The sequence below is a fragment of the Gambusia affinis genome, linkage group LG01 (assembly GCF_019740435.1).
Source record: "Gambusia affinis linkage group LG01, SWU_Gaff_1.0, whole genome shotgun sequence".
Classification (NCBI taxonomy): Eukaryota; Metazoa; Chordata; class Actinopteri; order Cyprinodontiformes; family Poeciliidae; genus Gambusia; species Gambusia affinis.
In genome coordinates, this window is record NC_057868.1 from 39,783,774 (window position 1) to 39,808,233 (window position 24,460).

The following is a 24,460-nucleotide window of genomic DNA, read 5'->3' on the forward strand; positions in this document are numbered from 1 at the left end:
AGAGAGAAGGTTTAATTAGAGCTAGCTTAAAGATTCAGTGTTACATGTTTAGCTGATGCTACTTACTTAATGTACATAATCAAGTAACTGTTTTTAAAATGCTGTATGTATTGAGGCCCGGAAAGTGGGCTTCTGTCTCTTTAAAATCGTCTCCTCTTTCTGAAGCTCCGCCTCCAGGAAGTCATCCCATCATGGCTTCTCTATTAACCCTTTAACAACTTTTTACTGTCTTTTTACTGAGAAGTAGCTCCTATAAAGAGCTCAGCAGTTCTACCAGGTGTTTGCTAATTGCTGCTGGCTAGTCTGCAGGAGCTGAAAGGGGGAGGGGCTGCGCCTCAAAGGCGGGGCTAATTCCGTCTAGGCGTTTTAGAGAGCTGAATGGTTGCCGTGGAGATTAAATAATTTCTCAAACATGTATGAAATAATCAAAGCAACAGTCCATGTTTGTTTTTGATGAGGGAATAACTTTGTAACATGAAGCTGAAAAAAGTGAATTTTTCTGAGTACCGGCCCTTTAAAAGTTGAGCTCATCCGTTTCTGCTCCTGTGATTTTATCCCTCAAAACAAAACCAGCCCGCAGGAGGAAAAGTTTCCAGCACGCTGTTTGCAGACGGACAGGTTGAGACGCCTCGCTCCGCCAGGCAGCGCGACCCCTGACCCCTGACCCTCCTTTCAGCTCGCTGCCTTTGTCCTGCCGTGTTTGCCCGCCCTCACCAGCGCTCCCAGCCTCTCCCAGTGACTTAGCATCCAGAATGCTTCTCAATGGGCCCTTTATGGGTCCATTGTGCCGCTGAGTATGTTTGACTCATTCACAAAGTCTGCAGAGAACAAACATGGAAGAAAGTTGTGAATGGGAAGTGAAGTGTTTGGGATTCTCCGCAGTCATAACGAGAGAGGAAATTAATTAAAAATCAGATTAGATCAGTTGACCAGAATGCTCAGCTCTTTATTTGTTCTCCCTAAATTGGATTTCCTCTCCTTTGTTGCTGTAGGAGAAACAGAAGAGGAAGAGTTTCTTCTTCTTCTTCCTTTCAGGTCATAAGATGTTTTCATGAGCTGGAAAGCAGGTGTTTGATTCTGTTGTGATCTCGTTATCAGATGATCAAACTGAGAGAGAGGAAAGAGAAAAACAATCAGCTGTGGGAATGGAAATCATTGAGCTTGTTCTAATTTATCATGAGATTAATTGATTTATTGGTTATTGCAACAGGCCTAATCATTCATTAAAAAGTAAAAAAGAAATTGGATGACAAAAGTCTTCAGTCTGGTGCAAACTAGGCATTTTTTGAAGGACAATGTTGTTTACAGACTTCATGATTTATTGTATTTGATATTTAAAATGTCTTCCAGTTAAACTTTAAATTAGGATTTAAAGTTTATTGATCTTTGAGAATGTGATTTATTACATTATATTACTTAAGTTCAACAGCCTGCCAATTATCATGACAGGCTTATGAAAGATAAAAGCTTTTTTGAGTAAATTATAATTGTGTCCCTGAATCAGTTGTTACTGTTTGAATCATTTCCGTCCAGAACGTGTTGATGAATCTAAACGATTATCATCTCATGTCATCCTGCTGTTTGAGGAGCAGCTTCCTCCTGAGGAATAATGAACAACATGTCTGGTTCTGTGCCCTTCCTTAAGGACACAGAACTTTTCCTCCTGCTTGGACCGGGCCAGAACCAGAATAGCCTGCCGTTGCTATCTGGCAGCTAGCAGACAATGAGTTCATTTTGGTAGAAGAACTGAGTGAGAACTGTTCTGCTCTGAAGGCCGACTGACTTATTTTTAGTTCTTCCTTTAAATGAGTCTGGATTTTTTGGATTCCTGTTCTCAGAAATGGTCCAATTAAGATTAGAGGGAAAATAACAAAATGCAGCAAATTATTATTGTTATTTTGACTTATTATTATTCTGATTTTCGGTCTCCATGGTTCCTCCATTGGGTTTTGCTTCAGTGCTCAAATAAATCCATCTATACATCCACCAATTTCTTTCTATTCATCCAACCATCCATCCATCCATCCATCCATCCATCCATCCATCCATCCATCCATCCAGCTTGCGTTATTATGCTATTCATTACATTATATTACTTAAAAATGGTCTTAAAGCAACAATATTATCGTTTATCGGAATAACTTCTGTAACAGAAAATGTATCGTCCATCCATCCGTTTGTCTTTCCATCCATCTGTTTGTCTTTCCATCCATCTGTTTGTCTTTCCATCCGTCCGTTTGTCTTTCCATCCGTCCGTTTGTCTTTCCATCCATCTGTTTGTCTTTCCATCCATCTGTTTGTCTTTCCATCCATCTGTTTGTCTTTCCATCCGTCCGTTTGTCTTTCCATCCATCTGTTTGTCTTTCCATCCATCTGTTTGTCTTTCCATCCATCTATCCATCCATCCATCCATCTCTCCGTATGTTTTCGTGTTACTGGATCAAAACGTCGTTTTTCTTTTCTCTCTCTGCTGCACATCCTCAGCGTTAGGATCAGATCTGATCAGTGATCCACTAAATCTTCTTACAAACTGTTTCTACAGGCTTGGCCTGAGTTTCACATTTATTCGGTTTTAAATGTAAAATTAGATCAAATTTGGATTGTTGTGAATGAGGAAGTGAAGGCTGGCAGGTGAATGATGAAATGCTGTGTAAGGAGGCCACAGAGGAAACTTGGAGGGACAAAAGGAGACGTTTGCCCTTCTTAATGTGGCGGTAAATATTGGTTTCAGCCGGGTCAGCGGCAGCAGCTTGTTTGAGTTTCTCCTCTTTCCTAAGAAGCTCTGGAATGAAAGCCGTGGGGGAGGAGAGGAAGACTTCAGAGGAAGGAGGAGGGCAGGGAGTTCAGCCTTTACATTAAGCTTTATGCACATTTTATGGACCAGAATTAAAGGATTAAAGATCTTCCCATTTGTTGCATTTTCACAGAATTGGGTCACATAAATGTACAAAGTATTTCTACTACATTGTACTTTTTATTTTTACTTGAGTAAATTTATTATGAAGTATTTCTTCACCAGACACAGACACACATCTGCAGTTCCTGTTAAAGTTTCATGTTTTTATTGAAAGAAACAAATTTAGAAAAAAATTATTTTGCCCAATTTTGTTATTTTTTGTTAATTATATGAATTATTATAATTTTCGTCTTCAAAATACAAAAATTTCCACTTAACTTTATATTTTGCTTCATCTGATGATGTCATTTTTTTATATTAAATGATTGATCATTTGATCAGTTCCTCAGGACTTGAGTTGACTTTTTTACCAAATACTTTTACTCTTACTTAATTTTTGGATACTCTGGTTGTTTGGATACTCACGCAGCCCAGAGACCTCTCCAAAAGCAGGAAGTGGACTAAAGCGCAGAGCATTCTGGGTAAAAACTACCAAAACAAACATGTTAGCCTAGCGCTAGCTGGAGAAATGGTTTGTGGTCTTTTAGTAAAAACAAAAGAGGAATCGCTAAAATCTGACACCACTCCATTTTGTTTTTATTTTGTGAAGAAGGAAGCTGTGCTTAGTGTCTTCAGAGGTTTTTGTGTTGTTTCCATCAGTGGTTCTTGTTGCAGCGCCCCCACAGGCGGGGAGGGGAACAGGTTGCTCAAAAGGTTTGATTTGTTTGACTGAAAATGTGACAAATGTTGCAATTTTGGTTCCAAATCAAACTCAATCTACCAGACTACCAGGCATGTTTTGGTTAAACACTTGCAGTTTCTTTTAAAGTTTCATAAGTTTTTATTTTATTGAAAGAAACTGATTTGGAAAAAAAAATTGAAAAAAGTGAAGTGCAAAAAGTTTCATCAAGATGTAGAACATTTTAAAGGTTTATTAGCTTGTTTTAAAAAGTTTACCTGGATGTTGAACTGCCTTTTAAATCCCGTGTCCAGGTGATAACATCACTGAGCCAGCGTGAATCTCCATCTCCATTATTATTAGGACACTGGCAGCTGTTTGCTTGACCTCGTGACCCTGCGGCCTTCGGCATGCTCTCGGTTTGTCTGCTGTTGAGGCAGACGGAGATAAAGACGTTCTTTTTTCTGACAGACTGTAATAGAGCTGCTGAGGAAACCCAGCTGATGCTGCCTGGAGGAGCCGTTTCATATTGAAAGCAACAGCTGGGAAGCCTCAGCGTTCGCTGAAGCTGAAACACATTCTGGACATACCTGGCATGGAACCGGCCATCTCCGTCTGCCTGAAGAGTAGACGTAACAAATGCTAATATTTAAATGACTGAATGGCCATAAAGTCATTTTTATTGAAGGTTTTTCCTACATAGAACTTTATGAAAGCTGCTGGGACAAAATTTATTTGACCTTCCTCTTACTTTTTTAGCAACAATGTTTGAATTCCCAGAAATGTTAATATTCCAGGTCATGAAAACACAAAGCGAAGAACATTTTCCAGAAACACCCGAGTTTCTTTCTGGTTGTTCAACAGGATATTTCTCAAATTGGTCGTTATGATGATTATGGTTTGCAGCAAATTGGTAAATCCTGGTTTCTCCCGGGGCATCATAAGCCTGGCGGGCCTCCAGACTTTACTTTCTTTGTAATCTGTGCTTCCATCACCCTGTTAGCTTTAGCATTTTGGAACCACTGAGCTTCATTCAAATACAAAGTGTGACTCTTCTAACATTCATAATGTTGTATGCGTCCATTAAGCCTGTCGCAGTACGCAATTAATCAATTAGGTAAAAAGATGAGACTAAACATCAGTTGTTAACATCAGCAGAGTTTTACTTAATGGATCAATACGATACATTAGAAATGACACTGATGCTAATATGAAATGCATCCCTAATTTGGTGTTTCTATTCTATTTAAGAACATTTTATTTTTAAAATGTTTGTTAAAAAATCACAGTATTGGTGGTACTTCTTTGCCTAACGCCTCACGTCCCCTAAACTTTGTAAGGTCTGTTCCTCGGGACAGCCTGCTCTCCCTTTCCTCCTCGTTATCGCTCATCCTTCTCCCAAATTCAGACTAATTATGGAAAATGCCCCAGCTGTCTGTCATAATGAGGCATCAGCAAAGCTCGTCAAAGGAGCCGTGGATCAGAGAGATGGAGGAAGTCCAGGTCATGGCAGAGGAAAACTCCCTTCCTTCTCCTTCCACACTCCCTTTCTGTCCCTTTCCCCTCATTCCTCTTCTGTCTGACTTTCTTTGTTAAAACAACATTTGGAAGATCTCAGCTCCCACTGTGACCAGGAGTGATCGGTCTCTAAAGCTTGTTAAATGCCAGCTGACTCGATATCAGCGGAAAAAGGCCTGAAAATAATTATTTCACCTCTTATTTATCTTGTTTGGCTCACCATGTTAACACTGAGGAGCAAATAGCATAAAAGGTCAAGGGATTTAAAATATTGATTTTGATTAATTCATAGCATAACCTTTACCATACCAGCTTTATTTATAAAGCACTTTAAAACAACCACAGTTGATACAAAGTGCTGTACAATCCAAAAACAAAAACACAACAAAATAAAAATAATTGTAATTAAAAGTATGCAAATATGTATATTATTTTTCTTTCAGGAACCTTTATGTGTTTCTGGAAGTCCCGTAAATCTGACGCACGGATCAGCAAACAGCTTTTCTCGGCTGCTTCTCGATAATTTTTGCTTCTAAAGCCGATGTGATTATTGTTAGAGGCCAACTAAAGACTATTGTTGTCAAGCTGTGCTAAAAGAGTTAGCCTACCAGTGAAGCTATCCAAGCCTAAAGTAGGATCTTAATGTTAAACATGTAACAGTGTTTTGGATTAACTACAGACTGCAGTTAAATCTATTTAATCTATTTAAAATTTTTAGTGAGTTCCACCTCTATTACATTTATAAACAAAGGCTGAGTGTAATTTCACGGTAAATTATTAGGGCCACTCTAAGAAAAAAAAATGGATTGGTACATAAGTAAAGTTGTAGTTTTGTGAGAAAGAAGTTGTCATATCACAATATTACATAATATTAATAGTAATATTACAACCTTATTACTGTAACTTTATGACTTTATTCTCGTAATTTAGTTTTTATTTTTCATTAATATGGCCCTAATAATTTGTCATAAAACTTGAAGGAGCTTGAAATAAAAATATTCCTATTTTGACATTTTTCATTTGCTAAAGGTTTTTATAAATTTTCCACATGAAAAGTCCCAGAAGCTGGTGAAAGGCAGAACGCATCAGGAGACGGGCTGGAACCAAACATGATTTTCAGACTCTGCAGGTAGAAATCACCAGAACTGTCCAGGATAGTGAGCTTCTCCTCTCCTGACTCCTCCACCTCCGTCCTCCTCCTGGGCTCCGATAAGGAGCGTCTGGGAAGACGAGTCCATCGCTGTTTCCACGATGGGAGCCGACTCTCTTATCTGCTCTCCTCCTCTTACGAACGTCTGCTTTTCTTTTCCAACCTTGGCCTTCCTGTTGCTGTGTGGCTCTTATCGGGGCTGGAAGGTGCCCAATTCCATACACTCATTTTAATAATGTTGATCATATCATCATAGAAAGCACAAGGATTATTAATAGAAAATGACATCATTCTGGCTCTTTTTTTCCTTCCATTTGGGTTTTTACTGCTTCTAAAAACCACCACTTTTTTGGCATCAAGTTAGTGTTTTTTTGGGGGGTTTTTTGGTGTCTGAAAAATTAACCATTTCAAAATCCTTCGGAATGTTACGTTACCCAGCAACCCCGGCGGAACTCCGCCTGTTACCTAGCAACAAACGCTGAGTTCCAGCACATTTTCTGTCTCAAATTATTTCCAGGCATCCACGGAAACTGGGTAATTTTTCTCAAATATGTCTAACATTTTTCAATAACTGCATTACAGAAATTGTATTTTTATGTTTTTAACTGTATTAGGAAATTGGTGTCAGGCAGAAAAGGCCAGATTGGTGCAACACTTAGCTTAGGTTCACCTTGTATAACAGATATTTCTTCTGAAAAGCTTTTTTTCTTCTTCTTGTTTCTCCAGGGATATGTTGGTATTTTCAACTTTGTGACATTACTGGAATGCAAACAGCACATTGCCATGTCCTCACCCAGCTTCTCTCTTCCTGCCAGAACTTGCTGAAGATGGCATGATGTCTTCAAAGCTTTTAACACTACAAACTGTCATGAGGTTTGAAGGGGGAGGAAGAAGCAGTGATCTTTATATTTGAAGGCATGTTTTAGAGGCGCTGAGCTCACCGGCTGAGCGTGTACAGACCAGCTGTGCAGTGGATGTATAGGTGTAACGGGGCAGCCTGCGTCTGTACATCTGCTGCCTCTGGGGATTCAAATCCCACCTGGAAAACGGTGTGGGCCCAAGATGAAGGGGTGCTTTAAGAAAATGTGGAAGCTGTCATTAGTTACTGTTGGTCTTCCTACTCCTTTCATTTAGACATTTGTAGGTAACAAGCAGCTCTAAATTCTTGTTTTTTGTGCAGGAAAACGCATACAAACGTGTTTTTAAGGATGTTTCCACTTCTCATAGTTCAGTAGATTTGGTTCGATTAGGGACTAAAATTGCACCATTTGTTACATTTCCTGTCTAGTTAACCAAACCCTTTAAACAACCTGTTCCCTTCCTCACCTGTGGGGGCGCTGCACTAAGAACCACTGAAGGAAACAACAAAGAAATTTCTGTTTACATTTCTTCAGGAAAAGTTATACTTTAGCAGTTATAGGATTTCTTTTTTGTTTTTGGCTAAAGCCCACGATCCATTTCTCCTGCTGGCGTTAGACCACCATGTTTGTTTTGGTGTTATTTACCCAGAATGCCCTGCGCTGTAATCTGCTTCCTGCTTTTGGAGCGGTCTCCGGCCTGCTTGGCATTCACATAAGCATTCAAAACGCATTAGAGTTCACCTCAACTCTAGTGCGAGACTGAGGTTTAGCTTTTCTCTTTTTTTTTTTTTTTTTGCTATTTACGAAAAGTGAGTGGGTGAAAATGTCAGAGGAGAATGGAGAAGCTGTTTTAAGATCATAACAAAACATCAGTGACTCAATAAACCACTACAGTGGACTCCGCCTACATTTCTGCAGATGAACGCTCCAAAATATTTGCCCAAAATGTGCCTGCTTGGGGATTTTTAAAAAATGCAGCTTGGAAAGCAGAAACTGCTAGGAGCAAGACTGTAGGTGCTAGCGTCTGCGCTAGTTCCAAGATGGTTGGGGGATGCATCAATAAATGTTTTTCACTTCCGATACTGATATCTGAGATTTAGTATCGGCCGATACAGATCCGATACAGAAAAACAGGCTGGATTGAACCAATAATTTTACAAACTTGGAAAAACAACACAACTTTAATTTGTTCAGTCAGTGCAATTAGGAGTTTAACAGCAGATGTAGATTAAATAATGAAGAAAACAATAAAAAACAGCAGTAAACTTTTTTTAAACGGTTCAGAAAGTGAAATTAGGGATTATAAATAATAAAGCTAAATGTCTCTTGGAGCACAAAGCATAGAGTCAGACTGAATAGACCTGGATGGATCAGGCACACTGTCACTGGAATTTCTTTCAATATTGGGACTGATACAGATATTAATATCGGATTGGTACATCTCTAGTGTGTATTGATGCACATAAAGGTGTTTTTGGTGTTATTAAAATAGGCAGCTATAACCGTTTTTTAGAGTGGATCCGAACCCTGCCAGTCTGTGTGGTTAGAGCCAGATCATGGCTCACTCCACCGCTTCACATCTACTCACCTGTTTGACCTCCATGTCTGCCTCCGCTGGTGGCTGAGAGGCGTGACGGCAGCAAATCGACTTCAATCCCTCGTTCGGTTTCACTTCTTACATAAATCAGAGCGAGGCGCCAGGAAGGTGTCTCTGGATTGTCCTGAGAAAGTGTTTTAAATCTCTTCCAGAAGCTGACAGATGCAGCTGCAGCTTTTCCAGTCTGCCAGCCTGCTTCTCATCTTTCCTTCTGCTCTCATCACAAAGCGCACACTTCCAGTTCAGAGTCTATGGAAGACACTTTCAAAGTGTCTTTGGAGTAAACCAGTGCAGTTTTTATTGGTTTTAGAGTACTGCTAGCATCTCTGGAGACAAACCGATCCAATATTAATATCTGTGTTGTTCCAATATTGAGAAAGTCTAGATTGAGAACAATGTGCTCCATCTATAAGTGTAGATGTCTGGACTTCCTATTTACACTTTCTGAACCATTTGACAGAAGGTTTCATCCAGTTTTGTTTTTACAGGTTTTGGTCAGATTCAGTTTCTTTACTATTTATTTTACATTGGCTGTTCCACTCCTAACTGCACTGACTGAGCAAATTCAAGTTGTTTTTCCATGTTTGACCAAATTTCTGAAGTTATTGGTGTATTTAAATGATTTGAACTGGTGCAAAGTTGTCAAATAAATGTGTAATATAGTGCATTTATGTAAAAAAAGAAACATTTTTGATCCATTCAGCTGTTGTTTCTGGATTGAATCGGTATCGTTTTCAGATATTGGTATTGAAATGAAAAAGTGGATCGGTCCATCCATATTTCTCTATTTCTCAATGTGATTTATTTTTAATCTACTGGAATGATTGAACTTTATTTAAATAAAGAATATTTTAACATAATTATGCATCTTTACCATGACAGAAAAGAAAACATACTTCCATGTTTTATTCCCAAAGAAATGGGCAAATTGTGATCTTTGGTTAAACCCATTCCTCTAAATTAGTAAAAACTTTGGATTATCGCTTGAATATCCTGAAATATCGATCTCTTGTGGGAACTCCTATGTGTATTTTTTTAAACTTGTTTCTGTTTTTCTATTTATTTACTTTCTTATATCTTACTATTTTAGTTTTTCCCTTTTGTTAATGAATTTGTTGTCATTGTTTGTGCTTTGAATTTGTTGTTTTTATATATAGCTAAAATGGTCAGTAATAATAGTTAAAATGTTAGCAAAACATTGCAAAATTACTCATTAAACATTGTATATTATTAAATTTGTCTGTTAAAATATAATAATTTTTAAGAAAACACTGAACTGATTCTAATACATACCCTGGTTACCAACGGCAACAGAAAAAGGGGGAGGAGCTGTCAGTTACTGGTTACTATGGTAACCACCAACTGCCAAGAGCAGCCTAATAGAACTTGATACTCCAATAAACGCCTGAAGAAACAGCTTATTGACTAAACAAAATATTAAATATTTCAATAATAAAACCCACTGGCACACAAATGTTGTTTATGCTGACGGAGATGTGATGTAACCATCAGAAATCCTTTACTGGGATTTTTCTGTCATGGTTTTCAGATGGGAACATTCATAGGTTACCCAATGTTGTCATTTTTCCTAAACTGATCTGGTCTAATCCACACATTTAGTTTATTGACAGCTGACAGCCTCCAGTTTTGTCCTGAATGTCCTGTAATGGAGGCCGGTTGGACGTAATCGCTCACATGTTTGTCTTGGACTGCAGTCGGCTCCATGTGTCTGTTTTCGGTCAGTCATCTGGTAACATCATGTCTGTTTTACTCACTAATTGGTGGTTATTATTTAATAGAGGAACTTTGTTTAAATAGTGACATTATTTCTGTCATCGCAGCAGGGAGGCGTTTGCCTGGAGGCCAAACGAGCCTTGATTAGATTCTGGTGTTGGTCCAGATTCAGGAGGTGTGCCAAAAAAAAACAGGGAATCTTTTATTGCTCTGTTTTTGTGGCCCAAACGGTTTGTTTCTACACCAGGGAGGAGTCGGTTCGGATCAGCAGTTCTGGAGAATATTCCCTCAGAGAAGGCTCACTTTTTTTTTCTTTTAATTAAGTTATGATGCAAGTTACTGGGAGTCATCAAATCCCAGTTGGAAACACAGCTCAGAGAGTTTTGAATAGATTCACTCAGAGCCAGAATCTGCAAGGTTTACAATCCAAAGAGGCTTTTATGATGATGTTGCAATTTCCATCAAGGAGGTTTTTTTCATCATTTTACAGTATTATTTTAAAAAAATCATGCAATCTTCTCAGATGTATTCATATCTCCTACAGAAACAAAAAACGAACAGTTGAAGCCGACTAGTTGTAGAGAAATGTTAACATTGCTGTTCAGGCGTACTTTTGCTTCATTGAATTATTTCGACCAGTGCCTTAAAGCTGCAGTATGGAACGTTTACAAAAAAGTTTGTATCCATATTTGTTAAACTGTAACCATGTTGTGACAGTGTAATAGGACACAGATAATCTGTGAAACGATTGATCTCCTCCACTTCCTCCCTGAGCTCCTGTTGCTGTTTGAAGAAATGCTAAAACAACCAATCAGAGCCAGGAGGCGGGTCTTAGCGCTGTCAATCATCCTCATATACCAAATGTGCTAATGGCAGAGAAAAAAACTTACATTCCAGGAAAACTGTTTGTCACTGGTGGCCATGCTAACTAGCCTTAGCATTCATGACAGGCTCTGCTGTCAGGGAGGTGATTGACGGCAAATGATTGGTTGTTTCTAGCTAGCACTGGGAGAAAGAAGAGGAGCTCTTTTTAATCACAGATTACTTTTCTTGATTGTCATGACAAAGTGACAGCGTCAACGAATTTACACTTTTTAAAAGTTACATAATGTAGCTTTAAGCATTCATTTGATTCAGGTGAGTAGGGGTTGCATTAGTGGTGCTCCATTACTGCTGCTGTCATTTTGTGTTGTTTCCATGGTTACCTGAGGTGCTGGGAATGTGCTACCACCCAGGAATGTGTGCAATCATTAAACCGGCTTGGGGCCAGACACACAACTGCACACACACCTGAATTCCTGAGACGAACACACATAAATGATAGTAAACTTCAGATAATTCCTGAAGTGCAAAATGGCTTCCTTAAGAGTTGCTTAACATAAAATCCTGGAAAACAGAGCATCTTCAGACATGTTTGGTTTGAAGATTAAAACATTTATACAGTGGCTGTTTTTGATATGGGCAGAAGCCCGGGGCGGCATCTGAAAGGGGTGAGACACCCACGAACTAGAAGACGAAGTGTGTTTTATCTACTAGTTGTTCCCTGAACATGTTTGCTACTACTTGTATGCATGTGTAGTTGGGTAAGTTTCTCTTACCCAACTACCAGTTGAGTACTGGGTGACTAAATTATGAGTTATACTGGGAAAAAATACACATGATTGCATTTATCTTGCATTTTCATTGGTTGGAGTGTACTATTTCTGAGTCATACAGAAGATGGAACAAAGGATGATTAAAGTGTTGTGTTTTTGTTTTGGTTCCTGTTTGTTACGCCGGGTTCTTCCCCCGGATTTCATCCAGCGGCCACCTGGCTGCGGCGGCGGTAACAGCAGGCTGATTAATGACTCTGTAAGCAATTTAAGGAGGTTAACCTGGGAGACCACTGCCAATCCATAAATCCAGTGGAGGTGTGTGTGTGTGTGTGTGTGTGTGTGTGTGTGGGGGGGTTTCATACAAGACAACCCACTTGGCTCCCACTGAGAGCTGGAGACAGTCACAGTGGGGATTTTCTTTCAGCCTGATCTGAAAATTAAACAGTGAGAATCAAATCATAGATAAATCTGTCACAATAAATTTTTTTCTGGATGATAAATTGTCCCAGAGGTTATTGCGATAAACGATAATATTGTTGTCTTGAGACCATTTTCAAATAATGGAAACGGCATAATAATAATGCAAGAACACATTCTCAAAGATCAATAAATTTAAAATTTGAAGTGGCTTGGTTACGTAGCAGCGACCTGCTGGGTAACAAAGAGGATTATTTTTAACATTTTAAGAACTGAACTGAACTGAATTTTTATTTTGTGGAGCAATAAAGGATATTTCTATACTCTTATAGATTTTGCCATCAACTGGATTATTTAATCTCACCTTCAGCTTTTACATATGAGCAAAACAGAAATCAAACCGTGGCTGATTGGGGCGGCTTGTGCACCTGAGGTTTGTTTTTTTTTTGGGTGGAGATTTCTCTGGTTCCAGGAATTTGCCCTGGGAGTCAAACTTTAACCCAGGATTTAAAAGAATGTCCAGGTTTTATTTTTTTTTCCTGGTCAATATCTTTCTGCCCTCAGGGACACACAGGAGCGCTGCGTTCTGTTTCCTGGTCTCTAAATCTACATCTTTGGAATATTTATCTCTGGTTTAGCTAAAAAAAAAAGACCTGATTTAAAAAAGAAAATTAGATTTTTTTTTAATCGTATCAATGGTCTTTGAAGGAGAAAATCTAATTTTAATGTAATATTTTGCTGTTTTAAGCACATTAAAAGATTATCTAATGTGTTTAGACATTTCTCCCCAGATATGCTTCTGTTTAGTGTTAGCTCAGCTGTTGTTGAGCTAATCAGGCTGTGTGCCACCATTAGAGGTGGGCAGGTCGATCCAAATTATTGATAATATCAATAACCTGTCAGTATTAGATCAACAGTCAGTTTCAGATTCCCTCTTAAAATTTTATTTAGTTTCATAGTTTCTCAACTCTACCTCATTGTCTACCTGTTTTGTTCTCAAATAGACATTTCATGCGCTTTGTTTATTTAGGAAAAATGCTCACTAAATGCATACTAGTCATGTACTTTAAAGTATTTTATAAACTTTGTCCAAATTCTGGAGAAAATAATTAAAAGGAAAAACCACAGAAACACCTACAGTTCAGAAGTTTGATTTTATATCAGACTTAGTTAAAAAGTATCGGTATCGGTTTTTTGACTTAAAAGCAGAATTTTGATATTTTTGTACAATCTTTTCTTAATTACTGCTTTGAGTATGCTTTGTCACCAAATAGTCTTTATATTCCAATTAACAATTAATTGACAGCTAAATTAGTTGATTTCACTTATCGATTAATCATGATTAATCATAATTAATTGGATTAATTGTTTCAGCCCTATTCTAAGGATATTTTCTGGTATCTTGACCCAGTTTCTCCCAAACATTTTAAAGTCTTGAGTGGTTACAGTTGCATCGTTTTATCACTGAAATGCGCCGTATCAGCCTGGTTTTTAAATGCGTAGCTTCATGCAGGGAAGCAGATTTGGAGTTATGATGCATGCCATGCGTTGCGCTGCGTCCTGTTCCTGCTGGGGAAGTGTTTTAAGCTCAGAGTGTTTCCCTTCGTACCGCTGAGAGCAGTTTGTGGTCCGGGCTGCGGCCGCGCCGCGCCGACACCACAGAGCACCGAACATCTGGAGCTCATTGGGAAATCCAGGAATCAGCCGTTTGACAGCCACTCGTGGCAGAACCAGGACGCAGTAGATCAGAGGGAATTTAGTTGCTCTTGACGTGCCGCGTTCTCAGAGAGGCCGTGTTTTACAGGTCAATCGCTGGGGTCACTGCGGAGGTCGGCTGGTTTCACTAACGGCCAGCAGCTGGCTGCTGTTTCTGATTAACCTGTCGTCTGTCAAATCTCTTCCAGCTTCTCATCTCAAATCCGTCGTTTCTTGTTCCAGTCCTTTCTCTGAGCTTTAATTTCCTCACAACATTTTATTTTCTATTTGATGCTAAAGAAAAGGTCAACTTCTGTTCTTTTCTTGTTGCGGTGCTGGAAAATAAACCTTTTAGTCCTTTGAAATTACTTCCACTGCAAAAACACAAAATCTTACAAAGAATTGTTTGGTTTAGTTTCTATTATAAATATCGTACTATTCTTGAAATAAGATAAAACTAACTCACAAGTAACTTTTCAGGACCTTGATTTAAGTCAATAATTTATTAATATTGATGACAAAGTACAGATTATTTTAGAATACAGGAAAAATGTCTACTTATAAGTGAAATACTTTGCCAATAAAGCTAGCACCTTTTCTTCAATATTAAGTTATTGTTGACTTATGAAAAGGTCCTATTTCTGACTGAAAAGCTACTTTAAAGTTTTTATTTCAAGTGTACAAAGATCTTTGTACCAGAAACTACACAAGAATTACTTAAGATTTAGCACATCAGATTAATAACTGAACAATCTGGTCTGAAATGAAAATTTAATTAATTTAGAGGAAAATTCAAGTGAAAATGTAACTAATGTTGCTCCCCACTCACACAGTCTACAGGAATATCAGGTGTGAAAACGCCCTAAAATGAAAACATGTCAGTTTTAATGTTGTCGTTTTTTGTTTTTCTCCCCGCCTCTCTGCAGCTTTTCCATGTGGCCTACGTGTTGATTAAATTTGCCAACTCTCCCCGTCCGGACCTCTGGGTTCTGGAGAGATCCACGGACTCTGGGCAGACCTACCGGCCCTGGCAGTACTTCGCCTGTGAGTATAAAACCAAGTCAATGTGCATCAATCAGTCAATCAATCAATAAATCAAGTTGCATGTTATTGTTCACATCGGGATACTGAATCACTCTTTGAAATGTTCTTCAGCCGATAGAAGGCCAACTTTGTAACTGTCTTTATGTGACTCTGAAGGTTCAGGTTTGTCACTACAGTCACTCATGTCAGGGGAAGGCAGTAGCTACAACTCTAATCTATAGTTAACAGGACGTCAGAGGTCAGAGGTCATCGGGGGGGGGGTATGTTAACTGACTGGCTGCTGCTGGTGGAGGTGAGCTGCAGGGGGATTCCAGGAATGTTTGGCAACAGGTCACAGCTTGGAGTTTAGCTGATTAAAGGAGGAGATGAGAGGTTCTGTTGGACCTCCGCTGCCACATTTTAGTGTCGTCAGGAAAATGTTCAGCTTGTCTTTAAAGTGAAACTGATCCCCAAATCAACTTTATTTTCTGATGATTAACTGTCTAAGTAGGTTATTTATGGTTCTGTATTTATGTTTCTGTGTGAATTTTGAAATTTATGTAAATTTGTTTGGTTCTGCATTATTTTGCTTAAATTCATCTCAGTGCTGCCCTCTCTGGGTTGAAAACTGGTACTGATACCAGAAACAATTTTATTAAGACCAACAAAAAAATTTTAATTTTTATTTTTTATTTTTTTATAAGCAAAACAAGTGTCAGGCATACATTTTCTTTTTCTTTTTACTTTTTTTTATGTTTGTGGTTCTTTAACACAACAAAATTATGACAAATCCCAAACTTTTATTTTGTAATTTTAAGAAGATTTTATCTGTAAAATTAATAAAAGTCAATCTATGCTTACACATCATGTTTGTCTCACTTTGTGTGGCCCAGATCTGTGATCATGGGCCACACAAAATCATCCGGGGGGCTGTAAACCCAGACCAACACTTTGAACAACCCTGTTTTAGATCAAAACAGATTCATGGCCCAGTCAAAGCCTAGACTTAATTTCAACCTAGAATTTGTAACTGGATGTGAAAAGTGATGACATGGTTTCTTCAGCTCGTTGGGTAAATTAGCGTTAGCCTCCAGGCTGTAAAACTCAGAGCTGCTTGTTACTCTGAACAAACTGAAATCATGACATTTCAAATATTTTCATTACTCTGGGTTTTATTTGTCTTCAGGCTGTAAACCTGGTGGAGAATCCATAAACGTTTACAAACATATTCTGTGATTTCCTTCGTTGCCTTTGTGTGTTTTGCAGCGTCTAAGAGAGACTGCATCGAACGCTTTGGACAGAGAACCATCGAGAGGATCAACAACGACAACGACATCATCTGCACCACGGAGTATTCACGAATCGTCCCGCTGGAAAACGGAGAGGTGATCCAGCATGTGCAGGAAATACGTAGTAACAGAGAGCATGTTTTGTGTTGCACATAGAGCTATTCTAACCTTTGCCAGGAAGGAAAATAGGTTACATTTAATGTTTACAAAAAGAATTTGGATTCCAGTCCTTATTTTTTTACACAAGTTATTCTAAATATCACCAAAACCTAAGGAAATAGATATAATCAACCACTTTACATGCAAGTAATAACAGTCATTGGTACAAAAATCTTTCATTTTATAGAATTTCTACATTTGGAATTTTTTTTGTCTTCATTTGTCACTTGATAACTTTGGCGCCCCCCAATGGCAGATTGTGGTGTCCCTGGTGAACGGCCGGCCCGGGGCCATGAATTTCTCCTATTCGCCAGTGCTGAGGGATTTCACCAAGGCCACCAACATCCGGCTCCGCTTCCTGAGGACGAACACGCTGCTGGGTCACCTGATGGGCAAGGCGCTGCGCGACCCCACCGTGACCCGCAGGGTGAGGCAGTAGAACAGGGTCGGTGGGGTTTGATTAATAAAACCAGCAGCTGATGACTCCCTGTGTGCTGCTGATTTCTTGCAGTACTACTACAGTATCAAAGACATCAGCATCGGAGGAAGGTGTGTGTGTAATGGACACGCCGAGGCCTGCAACGCCAACGACCCCAGTGACCCTTACAAGTAAGAATCTGATTTCTCAAACCGGAAGGTTTTATTTATCAAGAATTACATCTGACACTCTGGGAACTTTAGTTTAGCAGGCCTGAATGTTGTTTCATGGCAGGAAAGTTGAAAATAGATTGAAGTTTTGGTGTTTGAAGGCGTTTGAAGACGTTCTTCTCCGTAAACAACATGGCCGCCTTGATCGTCTGCATTGGAATGAAGGAGAAATGTTAATTCATAAGAGAAAAACTGATTTCTCATCACGCTTGTAGGAACCAGCCACCTTAAATAAACTGACTCTGGGGCTCAATTCAAACTTTTCATTTTAATCCCCGCTCAGTATAATCAAACACAAAAGAACCTGCAAATAGTATTTTTTATGCGGTTAGTCTACAAATCAACATTAAGCTGCTTTTCTAATTGAAAAACATTAAAAATCTAAACCACTACTGGTGGGACCCGATTAAAACTGATATAACCAAATATTACAGGATTTGAAATTAAAAGAAAACCATATTTCGACAAAATAAACTTCAGTTTCAATATGAAAAGCCTTTTTGCTGCCAAGTTATTGAAAAACAGACATATGAGCTCAACAAGGTTAATATTTATGATTTTTAATCTGTTCTTCAGGTCATTTAAGAACTGATAGAAATATGGACTGTGAACGCTGACATTAGCATTAGCATCTCTGCTGCTGCTACGTTTAGCATTGAGATGCTATTTTAGGCTTGAATAGCTTTGCTGATAGGCTAACTCCATTTAGTTAATCAAAATTAATGAGTTAAAGTCCAAACTAATAAATCAGGGTTTCCTGATCAGGGTAATTTGTTTTTCACTTTTTGTCAAGCAGAGTGGTGGATGTATGATGATATGGGCCTGTTTTGCAGCAAACCATGAACTGTTGTGGATACCAAAGTATTGAAACTTGTTGTGTGTTGAACGGTGATTTAATAGAGGTAAAAATATGTTGCAGTGGCCCAGTCAAAGCCCAAATTTCACCTTTACAGAGCAGCGTTTCAATAAGTGGAGACATGTTGGAAGGCAGATTGAACTCAATAAGGTCATACAACAAACAGGTAAAGATGTTTATACTAACACAATGTTTTTTAATTTTGATGTAAATAAATATTAAACCAGTTTTACATCTGAAAAGTGGAAACATGTTGAAACGGAGCCACATAAACTCAGATGAATAAATCTGGGTTTAATCACTCTGAAAGGTGGAATCTTTGTGTGTTTTTTTACTTAATTGAGAAAAAAATCTTATTAAAATGTTTGATTGATGTTGTCACTGTGGCACAAAGAGAGTTGCCGGTTTGAAACCTCCAGGCTACGAATCTGCCGGGAATCATTTGGTTTCTCTCTGTGGCAGCTCCATCTGGCTTCATGATACAAACCTGCAGAGTTGTGATGCAAATGAGACCTGGAAGCTGTTACTGGATGTAGGCCTGCAGCTGGAAGGATGGTTAATTATCGGGGGATTCTTCAGATCCAACCGAGGAATTTAATTACCAGAGACGAGGTGCTGCCAGACGTCTGAGTTACAGTAGACGATAGTCGACATGTTTGTGATGTTTTACATCACAAAAGTTTTCACAATTCCTGAACGTTTTCACATTTTGTCACGTTTGAAACAGAATCTCCAGTGTGTTTGGATTGTTTAAACCAAAGTGGTTGTAATTATGAAGTAAAAGGAAAATCAATGTTTTTTAAAACACTTTTTAAAAAAAAAGCATTTATTTTCAACCCACTTTACTCTGATACCTGTTAATAAAACCCAGTACAACTCCAGCTTTGTTTAATTAAGGGTATTTTCACAGCTGAAAGTTTGATTGGGGACCAAAACTGCAACATTTCTGTGTCAAAAAACCAAATGTTTAAAAAAAAAAAACTGTTCCTCTCCTCGCCTGTAGGGGCGCTACACCAAGAACTTCTGAAGGAAACGCTGAGCGCAACCAAATGAAAACAAAAATGGATTTTAGTGGTTGTTGGATTTCTTTTTTGTCACAAGTCATTTCTCCCGCTAGCACTTGGCTAGCTCGTTTGTTTTGGTTGCATTTACCCAGAATTCCCTGTGCTGTAGTCCACTTCCTGCTTTTGGAGCGGTCTCCAGTCTGCTTGATGTTCACATACATTCAAACCCAACCAGAGTTCACTTCAAGCTAACCAAGCCCGAGGTTTGTTGGCAAATCAGAGATTGTATAGAATAAAAGCACGCCACACTTTTCAGATCATACAAACTGAGTAGCTGGTTTTAACCAGACAGAAATTGGTTTAATTTCTTTTTAAATGTATTTAATTCTTCTAATGGACACAAAAAGACTAAAAGTAAAATAAGTCAGAGGAATATTTTGAAAAATGTTTTTGTTTTTTTTTACTGTAAATTGAGGCAGGAGATAAACTTAATTTCTGATCGCAGCCTGAATGAGGCGCGTTTCTGTCCAGGCAGGATGGAGCTTGTTTTAACGCATGGAGCACATGTGTGGAAATAAGTGGCTGAGGGAAACCTTTCATTACCTTAACAGCATGTTGGTAAAGAACTGTTGTGAATATAAACTACAGGGTTTATTTTCTCACTAGTCAGTCTCAGGTGCTGCAGAAGAGCCATTATTACTCAATCAAATCTGTCTGCTTGTTTCCCGTCTGCGTTTTTTTTTCCCTTTTTCATGTACAAACGTGCAGCTCTGCTTCACACTTTCTGCTCTTGCTGCACTCAGCCATGCATGTATGAAGAGCCACTCTTGCTCAGGCTTGCTGGAAGCCTCTGCAGACGGTCTGCTGGTGCAGAGTGAGATGGATGGGGTCTCAGATCGCTCTGGAGGATCCGCAGGAGTAGATCAGGAGGAGAGGAGTGAAGTCAGAGGAAGGAGACGGATAACAAGCTAACATGATAAACTGTTGGGCATCCTGGAGATAATGTTTAAATCTGCTTTGACTGTTAGATTAAAGGAGAACTAAGACACTTTCCTTCACATAATAATTGGGATGCAATGAGCTTCACTGACATAACAACGGATGTGAGTTGCAGCTGTGCAGGAAAAGTTGGATATGGTTTGAATTTGGACCAAAAAAAAGGTCATTTTTGGTGCCATTTTTCTGAAGGCACATTTTTGTCAGCATAGAAAATTCCCTGCAGCGCCGAGGCTTTGAACAGGATGCAGCAGAAACAATATTTTGAATCTGAGTGTATTGAATGTGTTTCTATTTTTAATAAAATATATGAATATGAAAGAACTGGAAAGCCAGAATCCATCTTTGTTTGTAAAAATCAGTAAAAAGCTGGTGAGATTTTTATCCTTTAAACCTGAAAGGAGAAACTGAACAGAGATGAAATGTTGTGAAAGGAGCTCTGGACACAATGCATGGACGTGTTATCAGCACAAACATGCATGCAGAGCTGCAGGAGGTGCAGACAGTTAGTATTTACGTCTGTTTTTCACTTTCAGATGCAAACATCCATCACAGGAATGAAGTTACACTCAATTCATTCCAAAAATACGTTTTTGACCCCAACCATGAATTAAATGTTGTTGTAACTCGTTAAGATTTTCCTGCCTCATTCACTCACAGTTCATGAGTTCTGACCCAAAAACAAACCGATCTGGTGTTTAAAGTGATGCTGAAGTCATGCGTCTGCTTTCTAAATGAAACTTAAACAATGATCACGGCCAGCAGAGGGAATATAATGATGTAACTGGAGTGGTATTCTAGTATTTTAAACATTTGGAGAACCAGGACGGGCATGAGGGTCTGTGGACACACAGCAGCCTGGCAGGTGTTGGACTGATGGAAACCCAGAACCAGGAATTCAGATAAACCTCTTCTGACTTCGTGTTGGGTTTGGAGATCTGTTCAGAGAGAAGGAACGAGAGGAGTCCATCTTTATGCTTCATTTCAGCTCTTCTCATCAGTCTCAGGCTGTGATTTAAGATGGTAAATGAAATAAATGCCTGTCAGAGGCTGAGGGAGATTCATCTGTAGGAAGGTTCAACATTCACTGAGGAAAAGTAAACGAAGGGAAAACGCGACTCAAATCTGGTGGGTTTTGCTCAAATGTAACTCATTTCTATTTATTTTTGCCCAAAGGCGAATCGTATCAGGATTTATTTTTATTTTAGGCAGTTATATCAGATTTTATTTTGTCCGTAAGTTTCGCCTACAAATTTCACAAAGGTGTCGCCACATGTAGCAGTAACCAGGTAGCTGCTTGTCATGTGATCAAAGGAGCGAAATTTGATTGGCTGAAAGCCGATCGACTTGATCTAGTCTGTAGCTCCAGCTCAGGTCACCAAAGGTCGCCACATCTGCAGACAGAAATTTACAAATGAAATTTTGCAGATGAATTTTGCCAGTAATTTTTTTATTTTTTTTTTTAACCAGAATTTTTTGAGGGCAGTCAAAAAAAATTCACCTGCAAAAAGTGTTGAAGATGAATTATTTATAAAAGTTTATTCAGGTCAGTCTGGAACACAGTTCATAGCTGGGTGATAAAAATCTGATATTTTTCCTCTTTGCTCTTCGTCTCACTCTGTCCTGCCTGGAGTTTTGTTCTTGGTTAAGAGACTCAGAGTGATAGAAAAAAGTCTTTCTGTCTCTTTCCCTGCTGTGTTTTGACCAGAGCGGCGGGCGGCGGGGTCACTGACGAAGCTGCTGGTCCGAGCCGCAGCATCAGCTTCCTGTTTCTACAGGAAACGTTAAACATCAGAACCTTCTTAACCCTCACAGGGAAACTCCCGGTAGAGCTGAGAGTTTATCAATTTTCTCCTGATCTTGTTCGTTTCGTCGTTTCACAGGTTGCGGTGCGACTGTCAGCACAACACCTGCGGCGTTTCCTGTGACCACTGCTGCCCCGGGTACAACCAGTTACCGTGGAAACCTGCGACAACCTACAGCGCTAATGAATGTGAACGTGAGTGGGGCCTGACATGGTGCACACACACACACACACACCACACACACACACACACACACACACACACAGAGAGAGAGAGAGAAGGTGTGATCGCTGGAGCCTGCACTGGAATGTTTCATGTGTTGGTTCAACAGAATGAGTTGGCTTTCATTTAATGAGGCTCAGCAGAAACAGGTTGGGGAGGGGAGCCACATTTGGAAGTGTTTTCAGTTGTTCTGGTTACATTTCTATTCATTTTAAAATGAATCATTTTTTTCCTCCTGTGAATAATAAAAATTGGACGTAAGACAAGTTTGGATTAAAATAAAAGTGTTAAATACAGAACAACTCTTTCAGTACAAGACCTTCTCACCTGTCAGGCACGGTGGTGGAGGAGTGGTGATACGGGCTCTTTCTGCAACCAGAGAACCTGAGGAGCTTTGCTGCCTTTGAGTCCGATATTTAATTATTTGTATACAAAAATAAAACTTGGGCCAAACTGGAACAGAATGATAAATCCAAAGTGCTGAAATGGCCTAGTCAAAGTCTGCTCTGGGACCTTAAAATGTGAATAAACCATCACTGTGTTTTTGGTTTGACAGTTTGAATTTGGTGCTGTCAATATTTTAGCTCCATTTATGTCTGGGAGTCAAACTGCAGTTCAATTTAACAAAAGTCAACATCAGTATCACTGAAGGTCCGTTGGATAATACAATAAAATCAGAGTTACGTCTAAAGAGCAACGATTGGAAATCTTTTCACTAAAAAATACTTTTTTTTAATCTAATGTTGAGTTTCTGACATCCTTGTGGTTTCGAAGTGTTTTTGGTTGCAGTTTCATCAATAAAAACTCCAACGTTTACTGACAGATTAAAGAATTAATCGGATTAAATGTGATTACTGGAAATAATCTTGGTTTACATGTAAATTTGTCAGTTTATTCTTTATTATCCTGGATATTTGGACATAATCGTGGTATTACATGTAGATTCATCCACCCCTAAATGTTTCCCAGTATTTATTTGGTGTTAAAGGTTGATTTCATTGGTTTATCCAGTTTCATTGGTTTCTTTGGTTAATTTAGTTTATTTGGTTTATTTAGTTTATTTGGTTTCATTGGTTAATTTGATTTCATTGGTTTATTTGGTTCTTTGGTTTATTTGGTTTATTTAGTTTCTTTGGTTTCATTGGTTAATTTGATTTCATTGGTTTATTTGGTTCTTTGGTTTATTTGGTTTATTTAGTTTCTTTGGTTAATTTGGTTTCATTGGTTTCATTGGTTAATTTGGTTTATTTGGTTTCATTGGGTTCTTTGTTTTTGTTGGTTCTTTCAGCCTGTAACTGTCACCGCCACTCCTTCGATTGTTACTACGACTCCGAGGTCGACCGGCAGAGAGCCAGTCTCGACGTCCACGGACACCACAGAGGAGGAGGAGTCTGTCTCAACTGCCAGGTACCTCAGACTCCTGCATTGGGGCATTATTACCTCCAGTGATGGAGCTTTAATGGTGTAAACCTTCTGGAAACTTTCTCTGACAGCACCACACCACTGGAGTCAACTGTGAGCGTTGCATCCCCACCTACTACCGGTCGCCTGACCATCCCATCGACTCCCCTCTGGCCTGTCTGCGTGAGTCCACCTGCTGCCCGATCAGTTGCCCCAGCTCAGGGCATCATCTTTGTCCTGACTGTTCTCCATTTCTCTCTCTTTTTATTTCCCTCCAGCCTGTAACTGCCAGTCAGAGTTCACGGACGGTACCTGCGAGGATCTGACCGGACGTTGCTTCTGCAAACCGAACTACGCCGGGGAGAACTGTGACTCCTGCGCCAGCGGCTTTATCAATTTCCCTCAGTGTTACCGTGAGTTGGAGCAGAAACATTCCTGAAATGTTGCAGATTTTCATGGATACAGTTTTTAAATGAAACTCTTTCTGTTCACCAGCCATCCCTACAGATCCCACAAACACTGACAATAACGGTGAGGCGAAACCAGCTGGAGAGATCATCAGTAAGTCTTCTCTTCACTCAAACACTGAAATAAGAAATGAGGATACCCAAAATAATGATTTCTATTCTAATTTATCAACAGATTATTGCTCTTAAAAAAAACCAAACCATGTCACTTTTCCTAAAGTGACGGTTAGAAACTTCACTTCTCCTCCAGTTTTGGTCAAAAACTGAATCTGAGTGTTCAGTCGGATGGATTTGAGCTCATATTCAATTCAAGCAAACAATAATTTGCTTTGTGTGTATTTTAAATCTTACAAGCCAAAGATTTGCTTGGTTAGATATGCTAACCATAAAGTTAGCATCTTCCTTCCTTTTTCGTTAGCAATGCTAACCAGACATACCAGACATTGAGT

At 39.1% G+C, this 24,460-nt stretch overlaps 1 protein-coding gene across 2 annotated transcripts in view; it reads left to right on the forward strand.

Moving 5' to 3' along the window:
- The window catches only part of lama5 (laminin, alpha 5), an 87,990-nt gene that overhangs the window by 13,758 nt on the left and 49,772 nt on the right, over positions 1–24,460 (forward strand). For both annotated transcript variants that reach the window (XM_044128158.1, XM_044128160.1), the window contains exons 3-11: positions 15,068–15,185; positions 16,431–16,549; positions 16,869–17,039; positions 17,124–17,221; positions 22,000–22,115; positions 23,432–23,550; positions 23,637–23,727; positions 23,823–23,957; positions 24,040–24,105. In XM_044128158.1, coding sequence (XP_043984093.1) covers positions 15,068–15,185; positions 16,431–16,549; positions 16,869–17,039; positions 17,124–17,221; positions 22,000–22,115; positions 23,432–23,550; positions 23,637–23,727; positions 23,823–23,957; positions 24,040–24,105 — 1,033 coding nt within the window. The remainder of the gene's footprint in view (positions 1–15,067; positions 15,186–16,430; positions 16,550–16,868; positions 17,040–17,123; positions 17,222–21,999; positions 22,116–23,431; positions 23,551–23,636; positions 23,728–23,822; positions 23,958–24,039; positions 24,106–24,460) is intronic.